The sequence below is a fragment of the Thunnus thynnus genome, chromosome 21, assembly GCF_963924715.1.
Source record: "Thunnus thynnus chromosome 21, fThuThy2.1, whole genome shotgun sequence".
NCBI classification, from domain to species: Eukaryota; Metazoa; Chordata; class Actinopteri; order Scombriformes; family Scombridae; genus Thunnus; species Thunnus thynnus.
This window is the reverse complement of record NC_089537.1, coordinates 8,341,262-8,365,166: the sequence shown is the minus strand read 5'-3', so window position 1 is coordinate 8,365,166 and position 23,905 is coordinate 8,341,262. Positions and strand designations below refer to the sequence as shown.

Sequence of the window (23,905 nt, the reverse complement as noted above, 5' to 3'; positions counted from 1 at the left end):
AGTTTTTAAGAAACAACACTCAAACTGAAGTAAATAATGCATTTGTTGGGGACTATTTTCAGCTGCGGATTACACAGCTTCTGGTGCTCTAGTGAATATTTAAACTACAGTGCTAATGTTTTTCACAATGAAGGATTATATCCAGTGCAACAGTGTGGTTTATTGATGTGTTTTGGATAACAATGGATTACTGTAGCATGGAGGAATAAACTACAGTATATCAGGCTTTGGACAGACAGACAATACTTAAGTTAGTACGGTTGGATTTGGACTTATCATGGAAAAAAAAAATAGAATATCGGCAACCTTATGCCTTAATATTTCACTATGAAAGCGTCATCATGTATATAAACATAAATGTAGCTTTGACATCCAGTAGAATGTATTGTGATAGGTATATAGTAGGTAGGACAACCTTAGTACTGTCAAATTGTGATGCTACTTTACAAATACTTTTCTAGTAGGAAAAGGATTGCACCGATTTAACATTTAAAGCCCCACCAGCTGCTGACATACAGTACAGGCCCTTAACCAACAGCTTGAAAATTCTGTCCTATGTCTCACTAACTTTCAGGAGGGAGGGTTCAGTACCATTTATGGGCAGAATGTCACGGTAGAAAAGTTTCAATTTCTGTCAAAGATGTTCACCAAAAGCTTTATTCACAGTCTGACAGAATTCTGATTTTTAATTCCTTACTGGTGACTCTCTGTTACGTTATAATAACCAAACTGTTTTTACTGCTTTACCTTTAGGAGGATGATGACCCCCTCTTGTGTGTCCTCATCTGTTGTTATGTTGAACATGCCAGGCCCATCACCGTCCATGATCCTGTAGTCCATCTCTGCGTTGGAGCCTATATCAGCATCCGTTGCTTTGATTCTGGCCACCACTGATTGCACAGGCAGCGACTCCAGGACTGTGTACTGATAGCTCTCTGGAAAAGGATGGACAGGAGCAGATGTAGGTAATGGATGTGCTTATTTCGCTACCAACTCACCTTCAAACAGCTCAGCCTTTGTTATACCCCCTAAGCTTTGATTCAGCCATGTGGCTCAATAAATTCATGTTACATAACACAGACAGGCAGCAGTAGGAACACATGAAATAAAGCACTTTGCTTCCACTTGATACTGCAGCATAGAAAGCAATGGAAAAGTAAAATGTGCAATTACGAAAACAAAGACCAATTTAAGCTTTCAGGTTTTTAGTGTTAGACGAATATGTTGAGCAAAATATAGAAATTCCTAAATACTGCTTGGATGTAATGGGTTATCTCTTGCACAAAAAAAGAGAGAGAAAGAAAAAAAAAACAGGTGTCACACTTAGATCCTTTTGGAGTCTTTCATGGGATGAAATGTCCACTCGAAGATTCTATTACTCCGAAACTCACCATTGTGTTCCCTAAGCTTTTGTCTGACCCTTCGGATTTAAAGTACTCTTATAAGAATAAAGAAGGGAATCATATTCATAATCATAATCTCCCCAATCACCATGGCAGAGCTCATTACCAGACCTTTCTGTGTTCCTCACAGTGTCTCCCTCAGCCACCGTCTAAATGCTAATCTGCCTGACATTGTTTGCTGCCATGTAATCTTTATAATGGCTTTTTAATTTGCCGTGGAATAGCAGCTCTTTAAAAGACCAAAAAATTGCTTTCCTCCCTCCGTTTTGCCCCTGCACCTACCTCTTTTCCCTCTTCCCCCCTCCCCCCAAGCCTGTCCTCTCATGCAGCTAACCTTGGCTTCTTTCGCTTGTTTCTTCCAAGGACTAGCTATAGCTCCTAGACTCTATCAGCTCTGATGCTCCATAATGGTCTATCGATTCTGACCCATGACCCTGCAAGCGCTACAGCAGGAGCAAAACCCAGAACTCCTCCAAAGTCTCTTTCTTCCCAGCGTGACAGCACTGGGTTAAAACGGCATTGATGACTTGTTGTGCAAACTTGAACCTTTCTTTTCCCCCAGGGGCCAGCAAATTAACTCGGCTTCATGGCAGTCCAGTGGTGAGTGCACCAGCCAGACAGTGGTGGGGCTATCAGCGGTAAACCGATTGCCAGCGCTTCGGATTATCATGAGAAGCACTGCATGCCTTTGAATCCTAAAGCTCGGCCTGGAACCCATTAGCAGCCCGTGAAATAGGCTGACAACAAAAAAACGGAGCCTGATTGATCCTAGTATCCAACGCCGAAGCAAGCCCCAGCTCTGATGAAGAGTAAAGCAAGGAGGTGCACACCTTGCAGGAAGGCTGTTTTTTTTAAATTTGGTCGTAAAAGTCCAAATGTTTGCTGAAAATACAAATGGGGGGAAGTTACAAAGACAACGAGTGAATGGGGTTAGGAATGCAGTTAACATAACCTCAGAAAACTGTTAAGATGAAGTTTAATGATGTGGATTTAATTAGAGCATTTTGCTTCTAAGGTTTTTTACTTTCTGTTAAACTTTAGTCTATCAGACATTATGGGAAAAATCATTTTACAATGTTGTTGCAGATAATATAGCAGATTAATATTTTCCAATGATTTCCTTTCAGTGGAATAACAGCCCAGCCTTTTTGTACCACTGCATTTACTGCATACACTACAAAGTATGCCCTCCTTTGGTTCTCTGAGTCCAAGAGGTTTTTCAAAAATAATAGCACTTTAAAGCCCCTTTCAGCTGGAACAAAAAAATACCGCAAATTAGGCAAGGAGCTGGTGGTTTTATTCTGATTGCCGAGTAGCTGTTGAAAACATGGCATGTACTGTACATGACAAGCTTAATCGACCCGGTGGGGACAATCAGGAGAGGAATCTTACTGTGAGTGAACCGTGGCGGGTTGTCGTTGACATCGGTAAGTGTGACAGTGACGGAGGTGGTGCCGGAGAGACCGCCCATCTGGCCGACCATGTCTTTGGCCTGGATGACGAGCACGTACTGGTCCCTCGTCTCCCGGTCCATGTTGGGTAGGGCTGTCCTAATGACACCTGACAAGAGAGAGGCAGAGAGGGAGAAAAATTGTGTCAGATGTACCTCCACAGCCTTGTCAGATGAAGTCAAAGTACCCCTTCATTAGCACTGTCAGCCTGTAATGTTCCAGATGTGTTCAATTGATATTAAACTGCATGTTACTTAACAATAATTATACAGCCTATGATAATGTTTTCATACACACAGTATGGTCAATTTTTGTTGTACCACCACTTGGAGTGGCTGAGGTTGGACATTTCAATCATTTATCCTATGATTAGATATTTAAACCATTTATCCAATACTTTCAGTTAAGTATCCATTGCTTTTAGCTAACTATTTTAACAGGTTTTCTATTAGGCTACTTAAGCTACCTTTTTCAATCATATCCATTACTTTTAGCTAATTATTTACCTAGTTTATCCATTAAAATTAGTTGTCTATTCTAACAATTTATCTATTAGGCTACTTTAAGCTATCTACTTCAAACATTTGTCCATTACTTTTACCTAACAGTTACCTATTACTTTTTTTGCTATTATTTTTGCTAACTTGCTAACTTGTCTTTCACTGTCATAACACTACATGTTGTCAGATGTAACAGCTGACTTTTTTTTTTTAAATCAAAATTTTCAACTCTACACTTTTTCCATGTATGCCCAGGCAACTGCAGTAGTACCCTCTTGGGTATACCCCTTGTTGGGAATCACTTTACTGTGGGTGACAGGCAGAAAATATGTTTCATAAATACATTGTGTTCCTGTTGTTTTCAACTGTATTTGGCTAGTTTTTTGATCATCTTCCTTCAAGATGATGGATTGTGTTCAAAACATACTCACCACAGAGCTAAATGCCTCCAGCTAACTGCAAGTGTTGTTTCTGAGAACACACAAGCATCAAAAAAGCTTCACCAGTACCAAAAAAAAAGTGATTAAAACACATCTATTTCAACAAAATAACATGTCATGCCCTAAAATTATTTAACTAGCAAGTTGGCAAGTAGACCATTCAAGGACTGGGAGGCTATATTCATGTCTAAATGGGTGACCTAAAAATATGAATCCTGACTAGATAAAAAAAAAAACTGGCCACATCAACCCTTCAAGTAGCAATTACAAGAATACATGACTTGAGGATAATATGGGATGCCCATATTGACCAGTGCCTTGCTAACACAACAGCAATGAATTGTGACTTATCTGTGTCCTAAAATGTGCTGTCACTCCAAATAGGTTTGTAGTCTGACATATGATGAGGTTAATGTTAAGACGCTGTCAGAAAACTGAGCACATGCAAGGGGACATTTTAGCCGCCAGTGAAGGCATTATCTGTCTATCCCCCTGTCATAATCGATCTGTATCAGAAACAATCAGAGATGTGTCAACGCTGGCATCAAATGACTGGCATTTGTCTGTAGTTGTCTGTTTGCACCTTGCTGTATGAAACAGCAAGTATTAAGCCAAGTTGTGGTACACATGCATGAAATACTAAATAGCTTGTAGAGAAATCTTTTCATTAATGACATTTTTGTAATCTCAACTTCATCTCTTGACTACAAAGATGATAATTCCAGAAAAATTAACGACACACATTTAAATGCAAAGAAAAGTGTCCTAATCCTTCAAAAGCAATCACTGTTGCTTTCAAAGTTAATGACTTAGCACACAATGTGTTTCATTCATTAAATGGCACTTATTAAAGATTCTTACAGAACATGGAAGATTACTCATTAAGAACCCCACAAAGCTACAGCACACAGTTCCTGAATAAATGAATCATTTTTAGTTGCTTTATCGCATTCGCAGCCTGAATAAGCAGATCAAAGGGGGGCTCTTGCTTCGAGTTGGCACCTGAAGAATTTCTCATAATCCTTTAAATTACACAGAAATTTGACATGTAATTGAGGTCTGAGGTGGAAAGTACCTATAAACACTAAGGAATAAAACACACAAAGCGTTTGATGAGTTTTAAGCAATGATGTACTTAAGAAATATGATGTACATTACATTTCGGAGACAGATGTACCTAGTTAGAGAGGTCAGGAAAGATTAACCACTCTCTCTTCTAACTCAAAATCAAGTCACTTCTTATAGGTAACAAAATACATATCTTACAGCGACTGACTGTCTGAGATAGTCTGATGCTTTCCTCCCAAGTCAGAATAATGGTACATATTGCAAACACATCATTATATAAGATCATTATATAAGACACCTCATTTCAACAATATGGTTTTTCACAATGAACCTATCAAAGAACACACTACACTACACCACTAAATCAGTTTTTTTCACTTACTCCTGGTCTTGTCCCAGGTCTATGTCCTCTTTTTTTGCTTACACTCGGTAGAGCATGAAACCAAAGTCCATCACACATGTATAGTACATGCAGTCTGACAGGGGTCATGACATGTAGTCTTATAAGTATAGAAATAAGAACAGGACGTGAATGATAAATCCATAAAGCCTCTTTACTTTAATAGGTCCACTCTCATGAGGAAGAAAAGAACACTGCATGGATTTGCTCTTTACATGTCCTATAGAATTATCAATCGGCGCTGTCCTTGACAAAGACTGTGTTGTTTTCACAGGCAGAATAACCGAGAATATCTGCAGATTTCACTGGCTGATTTGAAAAAGCTGGAGTAGATTTATAGATGATTTTTTTTTTTTACTTAAAGCTGCATGAATCAATATGTTTATAATAATAATGTGTCAAACACTACATGTAATGTTAAAGGTGTTGCTCATAGTGAGAAACTAGAACGAATTATCACAAAACAGAGCTAAAAGGAGTGTAATTGTTGGACTGTTTGCTAACATACTTCAAAGGGTGATAAAATGTCAATATAGTATTTACAGCTTGTTGTGTTGCCCCCAAGTGGCCAAAAATCAAGTCTTAAGTTTTACTTTTCAAAGCAATATGTATCAGGTTACCTCATGTCTTAGCGAAGAATGACATACTATATATTGTTTATTTGTCTATTTGTTTGTATTTTCAGGAAATGTTGAGCTACCCAGACATCAATCAACCATCATTTGGTAGGTACAACACATGTTCTAGGACACTTTTTTAGGATAAAAATAAAGTTGTACATGGTCCGGACTTCAGCAACAAACCTAAAAATCTTCAAAGGTTTTCAACAAACAGCAAAAAAAAAGTGAATAGAGAAAAATGCCATAGTTGCAACAATATAAGACTCATGTTGATGGGACATAATATTCGCAGTACTGTCCAAAAATACGATTGTATAAAAGAAAATCCATTTGTGATGAGTATATTATGTACAATGAAGATGTGTGTGTGTTCTGTACACTTAGTGCTTGATGATGTAACCATAGAATATACTGTTGCCATGCACCATATTCACACAGCAGCCATTTTCCTTTGACACATTTATTTAAGTCTGGAAGTAAAACGCACTGGATGTAGCTTTCAACGTAATTTTAACTGTCTTGCTGTCTTTTCACCAAACCTCAGAAATGTTCTGGTTAAGTCAGTAACATTATGTGACATTATGCTCACTTTAACTCTGTGTAATGTCCATACAGATTACATCCAACACAATTATCAGTGAGTGTTTTGTGTGGCATGAAGAGGCTGGTAAGACATGTGTCAAGTGCCCTCCATCTCTTTCTGTGGACCAAAAACACTTGTGCAAGGAGATCTATTATGAGAGTGTGGTAAGTAAATGCATAATTACATGTCAGCACATATTAGTAAATAGGCCTGTTTAAATGGTTTATTTTAAGTACTATGAGGATTAATGAGGGATTGTTTATATACATAGTGATGAGCCTGCTGGAGGACAGACACCTCAGGATGAAGATCCCATAGAAGCAACTGACAAGCTTAGATAGCCTGTTAAGTAGATTGCTTTTCACCAGAGACGCTAGGGTTCACATATATTTGGAGTTGATGTTTTCTGATGCTTCAATTTTCTCCTATAGTCCGGAGCAAGATGTTGAGCATGATCCCCATCCTGACCACGACATGTGCAGTTCCCTGTGCCTTTGGAAAAGGAGCTGGAGGCAGCATGACAGGAGATTGCCTGGCTTACTCAGGAGAACAACTTGCTTAAGGCGTCCTGCTTTTGTCTGCAATGATTCCAGAGTGTTAAGCTTTCGACCTTGTACGCTGGATTTCAGGTGAACAATACAAATAAAATACCAAAAAGGGGTCCTCTCAGGGTGCTGTGCTAAACTGAAACTGAAAGTGTGCACCCCACCCAAAACAATGGTAATCTAAATCCAAGAGCTTAAATTCAAAAGAGGCACAGTTTGGCCTAAAGTAACGCTTATTGAATAATAACCTCATATTTATTTCATAACCTCACAGTGCAACATCAGTACGTCTATGATTGACTTCAATTCGACTTGATACTGATGGAAAAAAGTCTCTTGCATCTGTGTACCAAAGATTATTATTTTCTTTTCCAGGACTACAATACGCTAAGAGCAGTCTTCTGTCCCTGCAGCCCACTGCAGAGCGCATACTGAGGTGGAGTCAGACACAGAAATTGGTGAAGCAGGACCAGGCTATACAGGAGATGACCCGGGTGGGCTTTAAGGCATAGAGCATGTGCCTATTTGATCAGTTTTTTATCTTCCTCTGCTTTTTAAGAGAGGGGGCATTTGAGGAATCACTGGGAGAGCGTTTTCATGTCTCACAGTCTACAGTTATTAGAGTAATAACAATTTGGGCAAATTACTTGCTTTTCATGTTTGGTTCATTGCCTGTGTGGCTCCACAGAACAGCTGTAAATGAAATGATGTAACAGTGCGTTAAGGACACCCATCCAAAAATGAGGGTTATTTTGGACTGTACTGAGATCTACATTGAGAGCTCTAAGGTAGTAAATTCTGAGACCTAATCAAACTACAAGGGGTCCACAGCCTTAAAGGAGTTGAATGGTGTGAGCCCATCTGCAGATATTACATTTGTGAGCAGTCTGTATGAGGGCTCAATGTCTGACAAGGAAATAACTAAACAGTCTGGTATCTTGTCAGTGCTTGAAGAGGAGGATGAGGTAATGACCGATAAGGGTTTCCTCGTTAGTGATCTGCTGTCACCCATCAATGTGTCCCTTGTTAAACCACCATTTCTCAGTGAGAGGAGGCAGTTCACCAGGGAGGAAGTTACAACTACTCAAAAAATTGCCAGATTGAGAATTCATGTAGAGAGAGCCATAAGGAGGATCAAGCAATACTATATTTTTGATGGAGTTCTTACTCTGTCGCTCTAGGGGACCGTTAACCAGTTATGGTATGTGTGTGCCATGCCGACTAATTTTCAAGGGCCACTCTTTTAAGCCATGAAATTACAAGACCAAGGGAAAACATAGACACAGCACACATTCCACAAATTGTCATGTATAGTCAAATGCCAAGCTTTTAAAAGTCTGATTGAAATGTAAGAGCTGCTGGCAGTTAGTCGTGAAATTATTCGTGTCGAGCCTGTATTAAAGAGAGCCAAAGAAACATGTTTGAAGTCAGATCTGTGATGTTTGTTTTTCCATTTGTTTGTGTTTTTTTCCCCCTGTGGGTTATTTGTAATCAATTGAATTGAATTGTACTTTGAATGATAGAGCAAAAAGTACTAAGAAATAAATTACAAATCATTTATGAATTTAATAAAAATTGCAAATCCATCTCAAAATATGTTTGTGATTTGTATCACACTATTATTGCAAGCCTTGACCTGTGGGAAAAAAAGGGGAAATTCAGTCATAATTTTGGTCAAATAATTTCAAAACCCAGAGTATCTCTTGTTTCCATTACACTGTACTAATTAGATATCCACTGATGTGATATCTCAAAGTGCAATATTTGGCAATAGCAAACCAGAAATACACTTGAGCTTATGGATCCCTTTGCACAAACCATGTTGATGATTAAATAGAGTTTCTTGTAATTATGAAGCTCAATAGGTACCTAAAAGAGACTTAATGACACAGTAGATGATTTAAAAAGTGAAGTTTTATTTATTTTAATCAGTCATAGTCCTGTGGGATGTTTATGTTGACAAGGAAATGACAGATTTGAACAGGTCATTCACAAATCTAAATTCATTTTGATTTACAGTTTTGTAAAATTAAATTCCTTGAGACTCAACTTATTCTATTTAAAAACTGATAGAACACCCAGAGCAAAAAAATATTGACAACTGAACTTTGAGTTTTGCAAGTTTGGCTCCTGGCACTAATTACACTTTCAAGATTTTACTGGGATGCAATGAAGTCATTTGACAACGCTAGTTACTTGAAGTTTGCCCTGACAGCAATTACTTTGGCTTTTTATGAGTCACCTACTGGCCAAGAGTAGGGAGGAAATACTCAAAAAAGAATTTATAGGATAGTTTTCATGTCCTCCCACAAGATAGTGTCAAAGTGCACTCTCTCAAGATGGAAATCATCCTTGCACATGATAAACAAATCATACCATTCTGCCCCTGTCAACCCCTTTTGCCCCAGGATCTGATGGTGATATTCATGGCCATGCTTGAGGGAATAGCAGCCATCCTCCCTTCTAATTAGGTATGGGCAACTCTGTAGCTGTCATTGTTGGGGCATTTGATTTCCAGAAGGCTATGGCAGGGGTCTGCATTCAGGTCTGTGACTCTCCTGTTAGGTGTGCATCCTAGATGGGGGTTATTTGGATTCAGCACAAACCCACAGGGGAAAACCCAATGACCTGTGACTTCCGAGTACAACATTGCTGCCACCGGCTCCAGCTCGACTCCTCTTTTCATTCCCTTTGTCTGGATGGACTTCTGTTTGCGTAGTGCAGAGGCAAGACACTCAAAGCTTGAGCGCCTGGAGCAGACCCGTTTGAAATTTGATCCAGTTATGCGTTCAGATCGTACTTCATGCCACACTTTACAGGTGCTCTGGTGTCTTGTTTCCTCCTCAAGTCGCAGAGCTAAATCATGGGAAAGCTTGAGTCCTTCATAGACATCAGAAAGCTCTTTGGGCCATACAGTGGAGTAGCTGCATGGCTGAGGGGGAAGAAGGAGAGAGGGAACATAGCCAAAGAGGACAGAGGTGCTTAGAGTTTGGTGGGTGAGAGCAGATCCATATGGGAAGTCATCAAATTCAGTGGGCACATATTCCACATGTTCTCTTTTTGTTTGCAAAAGTCTCGCCATCTGGCAGTTGCTTCCAGTTTCTTTCTTCATATTTTCCAAAAGAGGTCCAATGCCATAATTTGATATCTTTTGGTTATCATGTGTCTGGTTGGTGTTGTACTTTTTGTTTTGGGGACTGACTTACATCCTAATTTCCTGTAATGGGCGAGAGTGTAAAGGAGGCCAATAAGATATGAGCAGTGCCCAAAACCAGCTTTGCAGCTACAACTGGTTTGCTGAATCCTTTTAGCTGCACTTAATAATTCAACCTGGAAAAACAGTGACATAAATTGTTAAACACAGTGGCCTGACCTTCATTTTAATATTCAGGCCATGCAGAAAACTTGAGGTAATTGTCAACATTATATGAAATATTGCACATATCCCTACAGATATGACAGTATGTTGTCATGAGAAAACAAATAACAGGGTTTCTCACAGGAAAGTAGTTAGCTGAGCTGTCAAGAAGCTCTGAGAGGAGGGTCCAGCGGTGGTGTCTGCCATAGGTGATCTATTTTAAAACTTTTCTGCTATCACTGGTGTATTCACAGAGGTGTGTCACAATATAGACTTGTTAGCTTGATTACAGCAGGAGCAGTTTTGACTAAGCATCAGGATTTATCGAATAACTTTTTTTTGTCCAACCTTCTAGGAAAATGTCAAATTCACATTGCTGCTATGATTCTCTGAGGGAAAACCTATCTATAAACAGTTGAACATGATCTGAATTTTCAAGAGACCATATATATTTATAAAAAAATAATAATAATAAGAAGAAGAAGAATAAACCGATAAGTGATAAGATTCAGTTCATTCTACTTGAAAATTCACATCCAGTACAACAGTACTGGAACAACAGAACAAGCTGAAGAGAAAATATTTAGAAATACACTGACAAGTGAACTCTGAAGTTTGCAGGTCTGGCTCTTGGCACTAATACATACAAGACTTTATTTGGATGCAGTGATGTAATTCATTTGAATGCTTATATATCACTTGACAATGCTTGTCACTTGTCCTCTGATCTGGATAATGAAACAACTGTAAGTTCACCCTTTTTGAACAAAACAAGAGCCTCTTCTTATTGTTGACTTCACTCATTACCTGGACCCTGTAGGGAGGCTCATTTTTATGTATACTAGGTTTATGTATGCCTTTGGCCTGACAGTGGTGGTACTGCTACCCTCAACTTTGACTGAAATCAACAGAAAACTGTTTGTGGTATGTCACTTGCTTCCAGACTCTGTCATTTAATATGACCTTGCAATGTGAAACCTATCAGAAAAACTAGAATAATGTTCATTCATTGAACAACAAACAAAACAGTGAAAGGTTAAGTTAGCAGTGATGCATTTATACATTGATGTAGGTTGATCATGGAACCATAATGTTAATTACTTTATAACATTTGCACAAGCCAGTGGATTGATTTGTCATCTGACAATTATAATAGCGCTAATATTGACGTTCATGTTAATTGCAAACTTCACATTTGCTTGCCTAACATTACAGTGTTTCCGGTGCATCAATACAGTCGCTATATCCTTGTTTTTTTAAATCCTTTTGGGGATCCTGACAAAATCATCGGCCTATTTATCAATTTGGTCAAAGGAAAGTGAAGTTTTTCGACCATCTTGCCATTCTCATGAAGGCTTTACTTGACCCTGTTCGTGTTGTGGGAATATGGTGCATGGATCCATTGAGTTAACCCTAACCCCAACTGAATTAACCCTTTCACCCACCCCTCAAACAGTATCAGTCATAAACATTATTACCATCAATTCTCAATTCTCATTTACATCTTACAGCTCAGGTAACATGCGGTGTTAATACTGTAGAGCAGCACTGACAGAAAAAGTGGACAACAATTATCAATTAAAAAGAGACAAAAATAAGATAAATGATGATTTTCATAGTGACATTAAGTGGTTTTCCACTATCGCCTGTATTTCAACATATTCAGTCTGAAAGCTACCTTTTCTATTAATTTCTATTGCTTTGGTGATCCATTCTATCTGAGTTGGTGTATTTAAAACAATCCAATTATTCTTCTGTGTGACCATACATAGCGATAAAAAGATCTTTTTGTTCTTTGAAGATACTACGCTGAAGTTATGCAAATCTCCCAGTATACATGATTGTGGTGTGAGTGGAATGGCTATATTAGTGTGGATCATTGCTTGCTTTGTTATGCCAAACCAAAGATCTTTCATTTTATTGCAGTCCCACAACAGATGGAGCAGATTTCCTTCAGCAGCACCACATTTTGTACATTTACTGTCATCCCTTATGCCCATTTTGTATAGCTGTGACGGGGTGTAATATACTCTATTTAGTATTTTAAATTGCCTTAGTTTGTTTTTTGTTCAGTGGAAGGGCTGCCTTGTGTTTTTCCACATATAATTCCAGGAAATATCTTCTTTTTTTGTGGAGATCCCTAATCCATTTCATTGCACAAGTCTTAAATTAATTGTAGGTGCTTTAATTGAATATTTTTTTAAAAATAAATAAATAAATAACTATATTTTTATTGAGCAAGTTGTGGTGTAAAAGTATATTTTCTAATTTGTGTGTGTCAATGTTTAGTTTGTTTTTGTTTTTTATTTTTTATTCTTTCATTTAAGGTTTTAAAACAGTTATTAGAAAATATGTGATTGAGCTTTGTGATTACATCATCTTTCCATTTAATCCAGTTTATTACTTTGTTGTTTACTGTTACATTTGGGTTTTGCCATAGTGGTCCATTTATTGAGGTAGCTGTGTTAATTCCAAGGATCTTTGTATATGATTTTAAGATATTAAAAGAAGCTTCCATTGGCTGCATGATTTCCTTTGCAAATGTTTTAATAAAGTATAGACATTTCAAATCAATGTTCAGGCTTAATAACGTTTTTTTCAATGTGTTTCCAATCTTTGCTTAGATAGGGATCAAATAACTCACTTACTTGATGACAACCAAGGGACACATAATAGTAAAATAAGTTCTGTAGCTGTAGTTCAACTTTTTTGTTTGAACTAGACATTCTTGAGTATGAACATTTTGCTTTTTCCCCCCATGCCATATAAAGTTTGAGATTATTTTATATAATTCTTCAAACCAGGTTTTTTTTGTCTGTACATTTAGTTTTGACAATGAGAAGATACATTACATCAATCAGAACTATCTTCAACAACAAGAAGAGCAAGGAGTCCTGTAACAGATGGTCTGGCCGCCACAGAGCCCTGATCTCAACATCATCTGGGATTACTTGAGAAGACAGAAGCAACTGAGATGCCTAAATCCACAGAAGAACTGTGGCAAGTTCTCCAATATGCAGGAACATCCTGTCTGCCAAACACCTTGAAAAAATGTGAGTGTACCAAGGAGAATTGGTGAATTGGTTAACGAATACTTATTTGTTTGTTTACTGCAATTTGTATGAATTTAACTGAGAAATAAAAACTATTCATGATATTATTTTTGAAAGCATCCTCGCTTTATTTTTAGCGGCTAAAACGTTTAGACAGTATTTCCTCCCTATAATGAAACCACAATCTGAAACACTGCAACAAACCACATTTTTTCATGATTTAACCTGAACAAGAATTCTATAGTCTGGTGTCTGGCTCTCACAAGAATATACGTAACAAGCACACACACTCTCTCTCACACAGACACAAAGAATTTGAAATTAACCTCAATTCAGGAACAAGGGAGGAAGGACAAACAAATTAAGAAAAGTGGATCATAAGACTTCAAGAGAAAAATGAAGATGCCTTTTGACCATCAATCCCAGCTGTACTTGCAATAAACAATTCCATTAAGTGTTTAATTTTCTCTCTCTGCCATCCTTTATTAATGTCATTATAGTCCCTCCAGCTGAATACTGTTATTGGCTGCTCTAACTAAATGGCTCAGTTAGCTAAATTATAGTGAGCTGTCCACTTCTTTTCTCCAAAGTCCCTGCCAGTGGGCTTACAGTGGGGATGATGGTGGTCAATAAAGCAATACTCTTTTGCTGTTGCTCTACAAAACATGCCATTTCAGCCCTGCATCAAATAATGAACAGTGGGACGTTGTCATACAGCACTGGGGGAAAACACGGCTGCCTTTCTCCGCTTCAGTTAAGCCTCAACGACAAAGTCAAAACATGTCATCTGTTTCTTTTTTTCTTTTTTCTTTCTTTTTTTTTTTTTTTGAGCCTAATGCTTTTATGCTTAGAATTTAGTCATCTATCTCTGTGCTGTGGATATTCACCCATCTGCTCTGTTTATCCCTTGCATCCCTCCTCCATCCATCCATTCATCAGTTCTCTGTTGCTTCTTCCACAGTGTAACCTTGTAGCCAATTAAAGAGCACCACCACTACTCTGGTGCCTGCTGCAGTGACACCTGTGAACCCTGTTTACTGAGTTGCATCAGAAAGGTTACTTCAAGCCTTCAATCCGGCAAGGCTCCCTTAATACTAGCTAGACACAAACAGAACAAAACTTTTTCTGTTTTGTACTCCATACAACATCACCATAGGGACAAAGCATGCATGTCTAGACTTGAAAGAGGTATCTTTAAACATTCCAGAGAAGTAAAGCTTAGGAGGAAGCTGGATAATGGTTGGATTATAATAACAGCTGCAATGTATGGCTCCTGAAAGGTGAAATAAACTAGAAAAAGATGTTAGGATTGTGCAGCCAGCAGTGAGACCAATAAGTCCTCCAAATTAAATGACCACATAGGTCGTTTGACCATGCCCAAAGGAGCATTTTCTAATTAAGCGCCCCTATCAGCAGGACATCATCATTTGCCAAATTACTGTTAAAAATAATTACGTTTTATGATGTGAAAATGCTGTGGTTAAGGTCTGATAAGGTTTATGCACAAAAACCACTCGGTTAGGGTTACGGAAAGATCATGGTTTGTGTTAAAATGATCACTTGAAAAGAAGATAAAGATAAAGATAAGCAGCCTTCTTCATCATGGCAACAGTAAACACCTCGGCAATTGTAGTTACGGTTTTTAGAAAATGGGTTGGAAATGGGAAGCGAACAGCAGTCTCCTGCAGCAAAGTCCACTAAGTCCACTTTTTGCAAGTAAGGATAACCAGCCACCCAACCCACCACCTCCAAATATGTAAATTTGTCAGCTTAAATAGACATCATCTGAAGAGGGGGGTCATAATTACTACTGCTAGATGGTGTCTATCAATCAAACGTAACTATAGGTTGGTGACTGACATTACAACCTATTGTGTTGTTTTTCTTGGGAGGACAGACTCAGTGAGACAAATGAATGCTCTCACTAAACCACAGATAGGCTTCATACACAATTGATATACTAATTTAATATCAGCTTGGTATGTTTGGAGCCTGAGAGATATTGGCTGTGGTTAATGATGCCATGAATCCTGATTCCAGCACGCTAAAAAAAAAACAAAAAAAAAACAGAGACATGTTTCTCCTCCCGCCTGGCCAGACGCACACATACTTCTCACTGAGCGACACTGCTAATCCACACGGCGGTGTTGCGAGGCTGTTGTTTGTCTGCTGGGTGCCAGCCCCCTCACTCTCTATCTCTGTTACCCTGTGCGGCGCTGGTGTCATTCCTGGGGAGAGGCGATGATTAAAATCCTTCTGTCGCTATCACAGCACGGCCTCGTATTGTGCCGTGACTCCTTGCCTCCGGTGCAAGCCAGACGCATTGTAGCCGTGCATTTATCTAGCTGTCTCCACACCACTGGCGGCAGACGGGTGGGCCATGCTCCCTGCTAAAGCCCAGATACTTGACATTTGTCTTGGGAAGAGGAAATAAAAGTGCAGACTTTGGAGGAACCCTCTGGCTCTCCATGCAGCTATGAGAGGTACTGATGAAGGTGATGAACACTTAAACATGAAGGGAGCAGTATGTGATTTGCTGAAGCCTCAGGCAGTCCACTTACAAGGAATAGATCCCATAACACAAAAACAGGCCATACAAACAGGGAATAAAACCTCCAGCCCAGGTAGTTTATAATTGAGTGACATTCAAGCATCATGCTCTAATCATGGGTCACTATTGTGAAAAGGCCACATGATGCTACAGTACAAAGGACCCATGTGTTGCAGAAATATATCATTATGTCAAACATATTGTAGAGCATAGGATCCATTCATTTATAATGTTAAGCTGAAAGGAAGTGTGTTCGTCTGTGCGCACATCCAAGTGTTTGTTTGTCGTTTGTGATTAGAATTTAAAAATTGCACAGCCCTCTCTATATTACCTGTCTGAACAGCAGGAGGCAGCCAGATTTATATCTAGCCTTCAGCTGTAATGTTCTCGATTTAGTGCAGTCACCACAACAAGAATCTTGCACGGCGCCACAACGACACACACTTTTTAAAGAAGAGGGTAAAGAAAAGCACACGGGGGATGAGAAACAGCTATGCTAATATCTTAATCACAGGCTGATCACAGCAAACCATTCTCCTCCTGACCTCAGCATTGAAATTTCACATGTGATGAGCCAGAACAGCTAAAGAGTACACAAGGATTGGACCTGGCCTTTTTCTTCATTTGAGTGTTTTCAGTTTAATTAGATTCTCAGGCATCATGATCAAACGAGCAAGAAGAGACAAAGCTCAGTCCGTCCAGCACGCTATCACCTGAGTATCTGTCATATTCAGATGTCATACTTGTGTCATTTTGAGAGGCAAGCTGTGTCACGTCTTAAATACCCCCTTCAGAATGTAATTAATCCTCTCATTCAGGCACCTGGCATTTACTAACTAAATTCTCCTCTTGTTATTCCAGACATTGAGGTTTGTGAGTATGCATGCACGCATGCTTAGCGGTGTTAATGTGCACGGATAATTGTCTGTAAAGGACTTGCCGTACCGCCAAGGTGTATGAAGCTGGAGGCAGCTGTTCAAACCTCCTTGAGCCTGCTATCAATTAGAACGCAGTCCTTAACAGCATTTCAGCTTCACCTTCAAACTAAACTACAGGCTATCAATCAATATATATTGCAAAATGCTGTCTTAACTGAGAAACTTTAGGCGCAGCAACTTACGTATTTTACCGACATTATGCATTGCTTGGAAGTTATTGGAGCTATTCAGGATTAAGTACTTTTTCCCAAGGGCACCTTGTAGATTCAATTTGGGATTATAAACCAGCGTAAAGAGACTTGTTAGACGAAAGAGAGCCAGGATGCTACCCACCTAACACCAGGTCACGCGCATCCTCCTCCCCCCTGACCATTAGCCCTCTGCCACTTAATCGCTAGTGCAGTATTGCAGTGTGGAGCTTAGAGTGTATTTCAGCACAGGCACTTTGTCAAAGTCATCCTCTGCTATGGCCCAGGCGTGTGCTGCAAATGGGACTAATTAGTAACTTGCAAAGACAGAGGCACAACGCTCATCCCACAACACTCAATCCTGGACAGCTAAAAGCTAGTGCCTCACCCCCCTAGTGTATTATGTAAGACACATGGTATTGACAATATGTTAAAAACTAACAGTTAACACAAACAGTATGGCCTGGTTCACAGCCAGTCAGTACAGAAGGCGGTCACAATCTGTAAAGCACCTGTGAAATGTAACGCCATTCAGTAGATTAGCCTCACTGCAAGCTAATTTTGTGAAGCCCACTCAGAAATACTCAATTCCCCTTTAATGTATTTGACATGATTTCATACTATCCTACTTTTTAAGACTGTGGATTCATGTCACCCCCAATTTTGATAAATAAGGCTATGCAACGTTTGCTAAACAGCAGCCTCTGTGGATACAAGTGGCAATTTCAGGAGAATAGTAAAAAAAAAGGCAAATGCTAAAACAGTAGCATATAAAAGTAGCACAAGTTGCTAACATTAGCTACCCTAAGCTAGTACTGTAACAGGAAGATTGTTATATCTTTGTTAAAAGTGTAGCTTTAAATATGCTAACTTGGCCAGTGCAATACACACAGAAATATTTGAAAAATATATACAGTACCAGTCAAAAGTTTGGACACACCTTCCCACTCCCTTGAATAAGAAAGTGTGCCCAAACTTTTGACTGGTACAGTACACATCTCTCAAAAGATAACTACTGTACAAGCACATTGTGTGTTGTAGTTCTTGACATTTTTCAGCACAGACCTCGATGAACCATACTAAATTCTTAATGTGATAGAAAATCTGTAAAAAGCAAAATGTTGTCAAGATGCAATCTATGTCTATATGTACATGTAAGTGACTGTCATTCCTCAGATGTGAGGGTGCAAAGATAAATGCTTTTAGCATACCGCCAGCTCAATATAAAACTTAGAATGTACTCAAACTGACATTTGACGAGATATATCCTGTCTCATCTACCACGCTGATAAAGACTGCCTCTCAACATGTAGCAGATACTAACTCCAGGTTAGCAGCAAAACTTTCTGTATGAGAACACAGGCCACTTATAGTAAGCAATTGTAACCCATTAAAGATTTTGAAATATCAACCTTGGGATTTAAAGAATCCACTTAGCTTAATGAAAAACACGTCATCAGCTGAGGCTGTGAAAATATGAGCTCTGGTCATTGAGCTGAATGGGTCTGAAAAAAGACAAGATATGAGAGTAATGGGGACTTTATGGGGCAGACATGCTGTTTGAACATCACTTGAGTAAATGTCTGCTCTCGCTCTAATTGGTATTGGTGTCATGAAGTCTCACTCGAGACTCATCGATGGGTTCAAGTGTTCTCGCAAACTTTGGTAAAAGATCTTTGTACAGCCGGAGGCAATTGGTCAGATTTCCATCAGAACTGTGCCAGTTTTTGAATCTTCTGCTGGATATTAGGCACAGCAGAAAAGGATCACAGATATCTTAATACACAACTGATAGTTTGTGACAAACTTAATTATAGAAAAGCAACTGTTATGATTTTTTTAAACCACAAATAGAAAGTATAAGGTGCTATGGTTTTCAAATTTAATGGTTTTTACAGGAAACCAGCAGAGCATAGAGCATACATTTTTATTTCCCTGAGGTAGTTCTTTCTGAAAGGTAACTAAATGAAGATGAAGATGAAGGTAACCGAGTGAACACTTCCTAATTTTTCTCTCAATTACAGTTGTGACTTTTTTCAAGGGAGCAATAAAGGAAAGGAAAGAACCTGAAAAAAAAGATTAAGAAACCAATAGAGACTTCTAGACAGTAACAATCCTGCTATAAAAGCGTGCAGTCTGTCCCCCCTCGACTGACAACTTCTATAAGCTGTCTTTTTACAGTGGGTTGTCGAGGGGTTATTAAGGTTACCCCTGTCAAACAAGAGAACATGTCTCCATGCTTCCCTGCGTCAAGTCCCACATGGAGTCACACCTCTCTGACGGCCATCCATGCTATTCAGTTTTGACACCAATATTGCATCTCATAACCACGAGATCCAATCACCTTCTACGTGAATGGAAGGAGAGCCAAGCATAATCAGTCGTGGTCAGGTAGAGATGGGCAGCAGAAAGCCAAGGCGCTGGCAGGGGCCCAAGGGCTGTATCTGGGTTCGCATTTAGGTGTGTGTCTGTGTGTGTGCCTGCTTGTTTGACAGGTTAATAAACCAGCCATTGTCCTACAGAAAGAGTACCGATGTGGGATTTATTTGTGAGCTTAAGGTTTTATGCTTAAAGCTGAACTAAGCAATTTTAGACACAAGTGAAAAAATGGCTGCAAAGATTAAAATTCAAACAATCTGTATTGTACACTTTGATCACTTAAAGCCGCTCTAATCAATATTTGAAATTAAGAAGAGATGAAATGGCTGCATATAATGTGAAAGGGGTGGCTCTACAGTGACAAAGCCACTGAGAATTATTGCCAAAGCTGCATTTGCACACAGATCTATCGAGCTTTTCAGCATCAAGTTTGTTTCCAGATGCAGCAGTTTTCAGTGAAAGAGCAATAATAAACCCACTATACGCTACAGCAGACAACGTTAGCATGTAGCTGCTAAACGTAATGGAACATTTAGCAGCTAAAGACCAAGATATTTACCTCAAGAGTTGGTGGAGACCAAAAACAGGGCTACAACTAAGACATTGATGATGATAATATGTCAATGTTGTGTTTACATCTTGTTGCCCCCAAGTGGACAAAAAATCTATTAATGCAGGTTTAAGTGCTGAGAAAGGCAGAATATCAAAGATTTAGTCTAATAGGCTTGCTTTAGTTGACAGTTTTGTGTATCACTTTTAAGTGACAGCTTGACCTGTCAGAGAAGACGTCCGACCCGTTGACAGCATTTCATTTGTGCAAATACAGTGAATATGTGGGATCTTTCCAGGGGGAAATGCAATGCTCCATTGATTTTGGTCAAATAGGACACCCTCCTAGGAACATTTTAATGAAGATGAGAGACTTTTAGAGATTTTTAGAAACTGTAGTTGCACTTTATTGAAAAAGAAATTAATCAAGGGATGGGTGGTTTAGTAGAAGTTCATATGAAGTAAACACAAGGTTGTATAAAATAGCCACATAGACTGAGATTGTCTCTTTTAGGCAAAATGTAGATGAATTCAGACAAAGATAAATATTAGCAACTGTTTTGGTGCTTAGTGATGGCCATAAGAGATGGACCAGGCAATAATAAACAGTGTCCTTGGAAGTAGGGTGCTTGGTAATCAGCTAAATTACAGGGAATACAATATTACAGGAAAGGAACTGAGAAAAATGTTAAAAATCACAAGTTTCAGTCCAAACTCATCTTAAGCAAAGTGATCACAGCGTTTTAACTCATTAATTAGCCCACAGGATTTTTTTTAGCTTCTAAGCAACTGCGAGGAACCCTTCACTTAAAATCAAAGATTTTCAGCCTCAGAGGTCCCTGAGGAACTGTTGGAGCTTAAAGAGTATCCATGAGGAAGTTTTTCATTTAGAGAGTATAAAACATGTAAATGTTTGAACCAAAACATGGAAACATGGAAATGTTCGCTAATGAAAGCTTCAGCGGGAGGCTTCATTAGTGGAAGGTCTCCAGAAAGTGAAAAACAACACAGAAATTCTGTGATAGTGGTGCAGGCTTCACAGATAAGTGTGCTGAAATTTTGATGCTCACAACATCTTTCCCTCCTCAGACACAACATCCATAATGCCAAAACAATATGCAGTCATCTACTTTCTTGTGATATAGTATATTCATTTTTGCTTGAATGTTCCATTTTCTTGCAGTGGTTATTGAATGTTTACAGTGAACCTTGCAGGTCATTGTGTTGTGTTTTTGTTGTCCTTCTTATTTCTGTTTCTGCCTGAGTATGAGACATAAACAACATAAATCCCTGCATTGCAGTGGCTGTCACCGGTTCATGAATTAGTACTACATTCGTAAAATGTGTGTATGTGTCTCGAAGTAGACGATGAAGCCTAATATTATGGGATGGCCCATATCTTCCTGTTTTCAACCAAGAGTTCTTTGCATGAAGTAGCCGAGCCTCAACAGGGCAATGGCTAATGAGCCAGCTATGAGGACGCAGCAAGGACCACCGCTGCACTTCTCAGGATAAAACGCTTGAAAAATCAACAATCTACCTCACATCTTATCTTGCAGCTTATTTTGGCCATTTTCTCAGGCTTTTTCTCACAGTTTTCCAATTTAATTGCTGTTATCTTTACTGTACCGAGTGACAATACTTGATATAATTTAGTTGTCAGCTGCAATCTTTGCAACTCAGAGCTTCAACTTGTTGATGGCACAATAAAAGTGCCAGTGGTCACCATCAAGGCACTGGAGGCTTAAGTATAAACAATACAGTATGAGCAATGCCTAAAGTGACACAATGGAAGAAAAAATAACACATTCCTCCTCTTAAAAATGAAAAGTTGAATTATTAAACAATAAAACACACCCTTGCCATTCCTGTTTTACTGCTACAGCCTTACTTGGTCGGGAATGACCAATGACTTATGGTGGCTAATGTTAGGAAACTTGATGCAGACATCGCGGTGTTACTGAGTCAGTTCACTGACTTTATAGCTCTTCTTGTGAACTATATTTTATCATGTCTCAGATCAATATTTTAATGGTTTCATCAGAAAGGTAGAACAGGAACTAAATACAGTGTACAGAGACATGTTTGTTGTTTACTGTTACATAGCCCTGAAAAATGTTGGTTTTAAATCTCAAGTTTATTTGTGTAACATTGAATATTCGTGACTAAATGAGCAACAATCAAAGTTAAAGTTAGAAAAAAAATCTTTAGTTATTATTTATGAAATTTAAAGCTCCAAATCTCATTGTGGGTGTGGTTTGATCACATTTGATTGACAGTGGCCTGCTAATATAAGGTAACAATCCAAAAACTGTCAGCACATTTTGATTGAAATATTGCTAAATTCTGATTGGTCCACGGAAGTACTTAACATCACCTTTTACAACTGGGCCCTGTCCATTTCAAACCAGTGAGTGCAGACAAAAACACAAATACAGAAGTCTCTCATGTGAAATACTGTAACGGAAATTAAAAAATCTTTATCACATTAAGTACATTTTGCATAAAATTGTGTGTTCTTATTCATATTAAGAAGCCTATCGGAAATATGAATGTACTGTTTGTTTTCAGGGCCTTTAAAACGTCACACTGAAGCCATATCTGTGATTTAAATCCACCACTTACATCTGACAAATGTTGTACCTACCTGTCTTGGGCTCCACTGAGAAGTACGGCTGTCCATGGATGATGCTGTAGACTACTCTGGCACTGTTCCCATATGTGGGGTCATCTGCATCTGTGGCTGCCACTTGCACTACCATGGTTCCTGTGGGCAGACAGCCCTTCATTAGTTTCCAAGACAACATCTAGAAACTAAGTCAAACAGAGCTAAATGTGGAAATAGTCATCATATCAACAGAGCGTGTGACCAATTCTACTTGAAAGGGAGAAAAAAAGGAAGAAAGCAGTGAAAATGTAACTTCTGAGGCGGTAAATAATCTCATTAGTCATTTGTCATTCTTTGTTGGTACTGGTGTTTACTTTACTTTTGTATGGTGTTTTATTTTTATACACAATGACTGAGTTTAAAGCAGTATTTCACTGAAACCCTCTGCAGCACCAAAAGATCTGACATGTGCTATGTACTGGCTCTCAGCCTCAAGCGCTGCTGAACAAATAACACTTTCAGTTCTTGCCATCATTTGCAAGGATGGTGCAGCAGGATTAACGTGTAACTCCTTGCTTTTAGAGATCATTTTGTTGCCATTGTCTCCATTTCTCTCCCACAGATCCGTTTGCAGCATCTTTTCGGGTAACTTCAATCTGTTGATTCAAATTCAGCAGCCAAATGGGTTCTGCAACCCATCTGTGCATGTTAAAGAGGCACTTCACCCCCTCCAAAAAGATGTATCTCATATCATACTGATCCCAAAACTGAAAACTTTTTTTTGGTTTTAGAAAAGTCAAAGAGTTTGAATTCATCCTCCAGCAATGTCATAGGAGGACACGGTATATGTGTTGTACTAATGAGGGCTCGATAAAACTAGAGAAAAAAGAATTTTATGGCAAAAAGTTTCAGAAAAAGACTTTTGCTCCCTATTTTTGAAATTCTTATTTCATTTTCCAGTTTAACTCTGTGTTAGCATGCACAGACATTAACCCATCCATTTCTGTTTTCAGTTTCACTGAGAAGATGTACTGATCTGCAGAAGGCAAACTGTGACCATGAAAATGAAATGACGACTGAAGGCTAGAGGCAGGATTGTAGTCTTGTAGCACAAGCATCTTAAGTGTTATTTGCTTAGGATGTTCTGTCACATTCTTTTGCTACTACACAGTGAAAGACCATAATGAAGTATAACAGTTGGATGGATGAATTGTAATGCTGTTAGCACAGCAATACAATGTCAATATACCCCGATGAAACAAGAATACCTT

General features: G+C 38.8%; 1 protein-coding gene across 1 annotated transcript in view; it reads right to left on the bottom strand.

Moving 5' to 3' along the window:
- The window catches only part of LOC137173090 (cadherin-7-like), a 111,473-nt gene that overhangs the window by 33,756 nt on the left and 53,812 nt on the right, over nt 1–23,905 (bottom strand). Inside the window, exons 4-6 of the mRNA XM_067577789.1 lie at nt 22,674–22,793; nt 2,796–2,963; nt 748–935 (exon numbers count right to left, since the gene is read on the bottom strand). Coding sequence (XP_067433890.1) covers nt 748–935; nt 2,796–2,963; nt 22,674–22,793 — 476 coding nt within the window. The remainder of the gene's footprint in view (nt 1–747; nt 936–2,795; nt 2,964–22,673; nt 22,794–23,905) is intronic.